Source organism: Salarias fasciatus, chromosome 9 (genome assembly GCF_902148845.1).
Source record: "Salarias fasciatus chromosome 9, fSalaFa1.1, whole genome shotgun sequence".
Lineage (NCBI taxonomy): Eukaryota > Metazoa > Chordata > Actinopteri > Blenniiformes > Blenniidae > Salarias > Salarias fasciatus.
The window spans coordinates 23,186,265-23,194,769 of record NC_043753.1 but is presented as its reverse complement, the minus strand read 5'-3'; the positions used below and the strand labels follow the sequence as shown (position 1 = coordinate 23,194,769).

General features: G+C 45.6%; 1 protein-coding gene across 1 annotated transcript; it reads right to left on the bottom strand.

The window, feature by feature from the left end:
• Nucleotides 1-801: 801 nt before the first annotated feature.
• LOC115394336 (very-long-chain enoyl-CoA reductase-like) lies at nucleotides 802-7,584 on the bottom strand. Its single transcript, XM_030099634.1, has 13 exons — nucleotides 7,518-7,584; nucleotides 4,825-4,875; nucleotides 4,537-4,588; nucleotides 3,966-4,010; nucleotides 3,015-3,118; nucleotides 2,731-2,846; nucleotides 2,076-2,181; nucleotides 1,686-1,758; nucleotides 1,549-1,592; nucleotides 1,388-1,445; nucleotides 1,170-1,258; nucleotides 1,022-1,067; nucleotides 802-929 (listed from the first exon to the last, which is right to left on the bottom strand). The coding sequence occupies exons 1-13, from the start codon at nucleotides 7,539-7,541 to the stop codon at nucleotides 802-804; spliced, it is 936 nt and encodes a 311-aa protein (XP_029955494.1). The 5' UTR covers nucleotides 7,542-7,584.
• Nucleotides 7,585-8,505: the final 921 nt, after the last annotated feature.

The following is an 8,505-nucleotide window of genomic DNA, read 5'->3' as shown; positions in this document are numbered from 1 at the left end:
TTTGCTGCTGCTAAACTCATTTTAGTTCCACATTGTGTTTCTCTTTTTTTTTTTTTTTGCGGTGAAAGTTCTCTCTAGTCTTTGCGCTTGATCCAATGTGCATGAAGAACCGTTTGTCTGAAAAATATGACACAGTATCGTTGAAGTCTTGTTTCCGAGAGGAATATCATGTCAAATAAAGATGAACTTTTCTTAAAGTGTTCAAGCTTTTATTCAGATGAACTGATCGTACTCTCACTGTGGCGTTTCACGATGTGCCATTCAACCTGAGATCGGACATGACCGCTACACACTCGCGCCAGAAGTCACTTATCAGACGGTCCGGTTTGTATTCCTCTGAAGAACACCGAGCACAGCGGAAGTGAGAGGCTTTCACAGATCAGCTGCATAATCATTCCTCCTGAGGGTTTGAGAGACGCTGTGACATTTTAAATACGTCCATTTTCTACAACAGGCACTTTTCAAAGTAAAAAGTTTGTTTCCTGTTCTATAACTAATTCAAAACGGTCCCTGTTGAATAAGTAACAAAACATTCATCAGTAAAGAGGATAAAATGATACAAAATGTGACAGAAATTATGATGAATCTAATTTACTGTGATTATTAAACGAAACAAAGAGGAAGAGATAAACATCTTCTTAAATGTCAGAGAATGAAAAGTCTTCCAGCATGTTTAGTGGCTCATTCAAACTGTCTCATTATTGCTTGAATCCTACTGTTTCAGTAGTACCAGAAGATGCATAGTGCTTTACTGAGCGGCGCCGGGCTTCTCGCTCACGCCCCTTCCACGCCGCGGCGGAGTCACAGGATCAGGGGGATGATGGCCACCCGGAGACTCGGGTAGTTCTTGAACTCCCTGCTGTAGGCCCTGTGCTTCCCTCTGGCCCAGATGGTCATCTGGATGAACCCCAGGAGCGTGTACAACGCCACTGCAACGCAAAACACGTCGCGTCAGACAGCATGACGTCGACCTGAAAAACCAGGAAGCAGTGGCTTCCGTTGTGTAACACACACTTCCCACCTGGCAGGCACTGGGTCATGACGGAGAAGCTCACCCAGGCCCCAAGCTGCAGTTTGAGACGCGAGGAAGGACGGCGGGAAACGTCAATACACAAAACATGTCTGGTCAACATTATCACGCAGAAGAGGCAGAGCTGGGAGTGAAATACCTCGTATGTGTAATTTGGACAGGATACAAAGAAAAAGAGCCACGTGAAAGGGTTCTTAGTGGGCACGGGGAACTTCCTGCTCTTGGATCCTGGCGAATAGGTTTACAAAGAAAGAGCCGATGAAGTTTGGAGATGTTGTATTAATCATTTATCCAAGTCATGATTACACGGTACACCACACATTAGAAGCAACGGCCCCGGGAAGCTGAACGACTCACCGTCTCCTCTGAGATTATTCAGCGTCCAGTGGATGGAGAAGTTTCCCAACTCACACATCTGAAGCAGAAGAAACCAAATCAGGATTCTGAATCCACAGTGAGCAGCACCGTGTGTGTGTGTGTGTGTGTGTGTATGTGTGTGTGTGTGTAGGCGTACATACCACAAATAAAACCAGGGCGTAGTTGACTTGTAATTCTCCGTACGCTGAAAAGAGAAACAGTATTGACTTGCTGCAGACAAAGAAATGAAAAACACTGGTGTGTGTGTGTGTGTAAGTGTGTGTGCTTCCTGCCTTACACGGTGGCGTATAAAGAGGGTGGTTGATGTAGTAGGCCAACCAGGCTGAGAACCCCCAGTAATAGGCACAATTCTGCAAACAGGACACAAACACATGTGGGATATCTGGTCTGCACACTTTCATCACACAGACGACTCCAAAGTGTAACTGATGAAGGCTTTGTGGGCTGTTTGTGACGTTAATATGTATTTCAGGACTAAATAGGCAGTTAAGAGTTAATAAAAGAGAAACCTTTGGTGGGAAGGCTCCTTTGAGCCAAACTTAATCAGTACATTTTTCTCTCTGAGTGTATTTCTTGTGATCTCAGAAGTCGAAACGGGTCCTTTCTGTGCTATAAATAGAAGCAGAGGACAGAGAGGCAGGCTACTGTCCTGCTACGGCGTCCTCACCTTGAATATAGTCCTGAGAGGCATGGTCCCGTGGGAGAAGCGATGCACAAAGATAGTCTCTATCAGCCTCTTCACGTAGTGGAAAGTGTGACAGGCACATGCTAGTCTGAGGGCGGAACACACACACACACACACACACACACACACACACACACACACACACACACACAGGAAGCTCAGAGGACGTGGAGATGATGCTCTGTGAAGCTCCGACACAGCTTTGCATCAGTTTAACAGAAAGAATGTAGAATAAGTGATGATCTACTGATAACTGCAGCCATTTTTATTCTTACATATCTAAGCAGTGTGAATGTAATTAAGTTACGGTTCAGACAATATGGTGAGATGATGCATAAGCATGTGGGGCAATGAAAGATTATCACATCCAGTCTCTGCAGGACAGTTTCACAAACAGCAGCATGGACACAAATACAAGCAAATCAATAGGAGGAATGAATCCAGCAGACGGTCACAGCAGCCTCGGGTCACAGCGTGATGTTCTGGGAGGACGGAAGGATGTACTCACTCCTGGACTTCAAGAACTTCAAGAACTTCAAGAAGAGATGGGATTAAAAAAGCATTTCTATTCTATTCTATTCTATTCTATTCTATTCTATTCTATTCTATTCTAGTTGACGTTTCATCCTCCACTTACGTGACAACGGGGTGGGGACTGGAGGTAAACGCATATCTGGGGGAGTAAATGTACGGGACTCGAAAAAAGAAGAGCAGGTAGGTGAGGAGAGGCCCGATATATTCAGCAAGAAATACCTGAAAACAAAAGAAAAGAAAAGGTAACAACCATTTAGTAAATCCAGCAGCAGTCCAAAAACAAGCATCGCTGGTTAATCAGTGTGTCCAGAGCGGATACAGGTGTGTTTGCTCTGTAATGCTGACTGGAAGCACGTCCAGGGTGTGTGTCGTCCTCTGCGTCCTCACCATGGTCCATCCCAGCTGCGGGCCCAGGTCTTTGAAGTACATGGTGGCAGTGGTCCCGACAGGCAGGTTCTGCAGGATCTCATCATCTCTGAGCGATTTTCCCCCTAAAAGAAGGATGTAGCTGCAGATTTTCACTCAGCTGTGGACTTTAGAGAAGAGTTATTCCTCTCAGCGCTCGTCATCTGCCGCCTCCATCATCACTCCAACCATCCACGTCTTCTTCTTCCTCCTCCTCTAAACTGATAAATCTCAGCCTTTAACTCTGCCCTTCTTGTCACTTCCAGTAACAATCTCTGCCTCCTGCCTCCGAGACGGCGCCACTGTCTCCGAACCATCCATCACGGCGGCTCTCGTAAACCTTCCCCTTCATTCTCGCTGAAATAAACTCAACATGCAGCGGTTTTCAACAGATGGTTCAGGTTTTCAGTTCACGTTGGCCGAACCGGGGAGCTAACAGGGGCAAAGTAACCGATATCATGCTCTACTCTACTAATTGGATGTCGTTTTTAGACTCTCCTCTGGGGGAACCGACCCAAATAGCTCTTCACGTTTCTCTTTTTTTTCAGTGGATCTCTGAGTCCAATCAGAGCTAAAGCCCTGCAATAAATCACAGCTTGAATTTACTGTTTAATTTAGGAGAAAGGAATGAAGCAACGATGCAAATGAAGCCAAGTTTACATCCGGTGATGGCTGTGGAGCAACGATGCTTCTGCCTCCTTCACATTATGAATCATAACATTCTCCACAGATCATCCAGAACTGTCTTCTCGCCATTTTCTTCTTTATGGCAGAAGCCATTCGGGACTCAGTACCTCTTTACATGGTTACTTTTGTTGGTAAAGCTGGTTACACTACATTTTCTAATCACTTCTGATTCATGTAATTGCAGACCGGACTAGATTGTATGTAAACAAATAGAATAAATCCGGTAATTAAAAGACAGATACTTACTGGGATCAAGCTTCAGGGCCTGTCTCGCTGGATACCAGTGAGGATCTGAGGGAATCACACACACACACACACACACACACACACACACACACACACACACACACACACACACACACACACACAAACACACAGCATTGGGTTGAACTGGCAGAGCACTGAGTTTCTGGCTTCAGGCCCGATAGTAATCGATCAGGATGGAGTGAGGTGGAGCTCTGCTGCTCTGATGGATGCCGACGGCCTCCGGCTCGGCAAACATTTGGTGCCGTTTCTGACCGGGAAGGCTCTGATGACAGAGGAATCCGTGAGACGCGCTAATAAAAGGACGTTTCTCATTCATTTCAAGACGCTTCGCTCAGAGGCAGAGTAATTGCATTCATGTCTGAGTGGTGTACGAGATGAGAGAGAGCCATGCAAAACAAACAGCATGATGCTAAATCAAATTGATGGCGAGTTGCCGTTTCCAAATGGAGTTCGTGACAACTTAAAGGTCAACATAATACTGCAAAACAGAGCGCTGCGACAATAAACAAACACAGTTTATTCGATGCATCATTGAATTAAAATCACTCACATGATTTGTGGAAAAGGTTCTTTATGTCTCCTATAGTTGAGTGTGGCTCCACCTGAACGGAACACACACACAGGAAAAGTCAATCTGATGTAAAACCAAGAGAGGCAAGTGTTCACACCTGCATGCAGGCGTTTAACCTAATCATTTAATGGCTCAAATATGTTGTTACAGTATTGGCAAGTGATTGAATTGTTGGCTTTTATTACATTTAAATTGGCTAAAATGATAACGTAATTGGCCATGTTGGTTGTTCTTGACCTCAGCCATTATGGCAGCATGCTAACGTACCTTATCTAAAAAACAAAGCTGCTCCCGGGTCTTGGCGTTGAGAACCTCCACCTGAAGTGAAACAGATCATCCACCTTTTATCTTCTGGAATATTCAACAGAAACACAAGCTTCAACTCCTGACAATTCACTTAGACATAGTTTAATTAGTTCTTCACTATAAATGAAATTTGAAAATCAAATTTATGAAAAAGAGTTCACCTTCCACTTCAGCGGATGCACAGCGCGGAGCCTTGTCTGCATACATGCATTCAGATGAAGGCCTCCGTGAAGCGTTTGCTCGCCATCTAACAAACAAAACCACACATTCCCACTGTCTCTGCCCCCGTTTTACTGTTCTCAGCCTGAATAATGACTTCTTTATTTCAAAACAGCCCAATTGTGTCGGTTTCTTTTGGATTTCTTTTTCTTTTTCCGTCCTAATTAGACCATGTCAGCGGTGATGTACGGCGTACGCCAGCAGGATTGTGGGTGGGCCCACAATCTGCCCTGAAAGCACTCCGGACTGCGCCGCTCAGCAGAGCTGTCCCGACTAAATTGGTTCCTTTACTGGACGGCGTAATAACCCCCTAATGGATACCTAAAGATCTGCTGAGTGCACAGCCGGGAGGTGGGGAACGAGAACGAGGGTCGGGCTCTACATATACACAATCTGCTGTTTGCATTGTTAAAAACCGTGTTTCCGGTCACAATCTGCGCCCTCTCTGATATCCACGCCCGTTCTGAAGCATGAACGGCAGCGGCGTAGCGTGTGCGGATGCTGTCGTCTCAGCGAAGGGCATCCTGGGAGGCCGGCGTGTTTTGCTCTCCATCTGCCAGCCCTCCCAGCAGTACATGTTGACGCCGGCTGCATGCTGGAGAAGGGCATCAGGGGCGTCATTAGCGCTGCCTGCTGTAAAACAGCGTGCGCCCGCCGGTGCTCTGCCCCTGTAAATGTGATGGCGGGGCTGAGCCGGCCTCTCTGGGGGAAACAGGGCTCTGCTGACAGCACAGGTCATCCCCGGCGTGTTCCAGGAGGCTGAGGGACAATATGGCACCAGAGCCTGTTCAAGGCCAGAGCTCGGCGCAGAGCATCGTCCTTCCTGCTTCCGCTGTAACTCACACTGGACAGCATTTCTCTGTCAATCAGGAAAAGTGCGCCATCGTTTGACTGCTGAATCTTTTTGACGTTAAAAGCTGAAACCTGGATGATGAACCTGAGTTTCTGTCTGTTTTATTTCGTATACATTATTCACTTTTCTTGACCTTAGGGTTCACACATCAGGCATTTATTTGGCTTCCTTAAATCTGAATTCAAGGGCGAAGCCTTCAAAGTTTACTGCCCATCAGCAGCCCCATAAACGGCGCAGCGCTGATCTCCAGGCAGTAAAGCTCAGCAAGTTAGGAAATATGCTGATCCTCCGCAACAGGATCAATGAAACTTCTATTCTCTTCCAGGATACATTTACCAGCCGACTACCTCAGCTTAGCTTAAAGATTAGACACAAGTGGAAATGGGAAGCTCGCCTCAAAATCCCACCATTCTTTTATTTAATCACACAGTGAGAATGTTAATGTGCAGCCAGTGTTGACGCAGGAAGAAAAGAGCAATAAATAAATAAATAAATGAATAAATAAACAAAACATTCATACCAGTGTCTTAAAACAGGCTAAAAACAGCTAAAAGTGCTAAAACCGTTCAAAAATGTGAGGAGACACAACCGAAACAACCTCCAGTGTTCTAGTTCATTCTCAGAGGAGACACAGCAGGCCGAGAAATTAAATCACTTCACTAAAACAAGAAGTAATGTTAAAAAAAAAGTCGACCAGTCTAAATTGTAGTTGAGAACCTGTTAAAATCTATGGCCTGTGTTTCTTCTTTTTAAAAGTTAAACAGAAAGGTCATAAAGGTTGCAGATGTCTGACGTAGTTTCGGCTCATTTTGTTTTCCATGAATAAAAACACCTGGTCTCGATATTTTCAGATGAAAATCCTCCAGAATCCTCCTGAAGGAGGCCGAGTAATGAAGCAAAACAGTGACCGTAACCTCACAGAGCTCAGATTCCCCACAGGTTCTTCAACATGTCTTATTACTTAACAAAATAACAGTAGCAATAATTCCTCATACCGTAGATTATCTAAAAAATTCCATATAAAGATTAAAAAAATTTATTTTTTACTGTAACAATCAGAAGAACAACAGTTGTTCATGCTGTTGTACTGTAGCAACAGATGAATTATCTCTTTTTATCACTTGCACTTTCATATTTTGTGTGACAGCCAGTAAATTTAACTGATAATAATCTCCTGCACTGCACTACGGCTAACTGTGATCAAACAGTATTTTTTTAATAGCTGAATTCAGCTTCTTGTCCAAATAAAAACAAGGTTTATGGGTAATGAAAGTGAAATGCACACCTCCCTCATAAGTCAGTTAAATGAATTGCTGGTATTAGTTGCTGCAGCATGTTGTAATTAGCCTGAGTTCATGAGCCTTCTGCACTTAGAGAAAATTGCTTGTCTGGTTCTCCATTAGTGTTCATCAGGCCTTATGAAACAAGACTCAAGCCAGCAGGAAAATGATGCCTGGCAAGGGAAGTTTGGCTTCACAAACTTTTCGAACTGCGCAAAAACCTACAAGGAAGAAGAAGCAGTTGTACCTTATGCAGAACATTTCGAAGAAGAGTATTCAGGTCACACAGTTTCCTGGCTTACCTCGAAGAAGGTGGCCCGGCTCATGGCTGCAGCTCACAGCTCTGCCGTCCTGCTTGCAGGGTGAGAGGATGACCTTAAGCATCGGTGCAGAGCAGCACTCATCCACTCATTCCTCTCAGACTGGAGCTGCTCTCCATTCCAGGACAGTCCCTGCACTGACCCCTGATTCTCTCCAGTCTCCTTCCTCCCTCCCTTTCTCTCTCCCTCCCTCTCCCTCCCTCTCTCTCTCTCTCTCTCTCTCTCTCCCAGACTGCCAGGACACAGAATCACCAGAGGCTCTTCCCTGCACATGGACTCACTCTTGTCTTTTCTCGTTCATTCTGCTTCCCGGTATTCCTCCGCTCTCCCAACTTGGCCGGAGTAAGCAGATACCTGCCGGGGTCGCGCTCAGCTGACAGGAGAGAGCAATCCGGCAACAGCAGAGCCAGAAACAACAACTACACGAAGTGCTTCATGCTGAGATTCAAAAGCGAAACGTGCTATAAATACTGATGCATCAGGAGCGTATAACAGAATGCCTTTCTATTAATGCAATGCAGCCAATGACAGCGGGAGACTTATGAGCGGACGCACCTTGGTTCAAAGCTGCAGAGCTTGGTGGCGTCAGCAGAAGATGAACCCGCAGGGCAGGACTGAGCACCAAAATACCCCCCTCCAGTGCACAGCTATGCGGTCAAACTGTGCTGCACATGCATGGAAGTTAAAGAAACAGTTTCTTTAACTCTCAGATCCTCGTCTGACTTTCTTGTTTCTGCCACAGTAAATAAACCTGTACTGACCGCCCTGGTCTTTGCTCTGTTTTAATCGAACAGCCACAGACGGACGATTGTCGTCATGGTTCATGTTTGGTCTCCTGTCTTCTCCTGGAGATTCTCACTCGGTCTCTGGTTTCGGCTGCTTGGTTTTCCTTTCACCTGCTGGGCCCGAGGCTGCGACCGTCTTCACTGTTTATTTGGCGTCTCCTTTGTTCTGTGGTTGTCAGCCCGTC

What these genes read in the sequence shown, in the direction of transcription:
- LOC115394336 (XM_030099634.1), bottom strand. Translation starts at nt 7,541, where the DNA reads ATGAGCCGGGCCACCTTCTTCGAG. An exon ending in AGTCCCCACCCCGTTGTCAC is followed by an intron (nt 2,182 to 2,730) that starts GTAAGTGGAGGA and finishes TTCCGCCCTCAG; the next exon opens with ACTAGCATGTGCCTGTCACA. An exon ending in CATGACCCAGTGCCTGCCAG is followed by an intron (nt 930 to 1,021) that starts GTGGGAAGTGTG and finishes TTTGCGTTGCAG; the next exon opens with TGGCGTTGTACACGCTCCTG.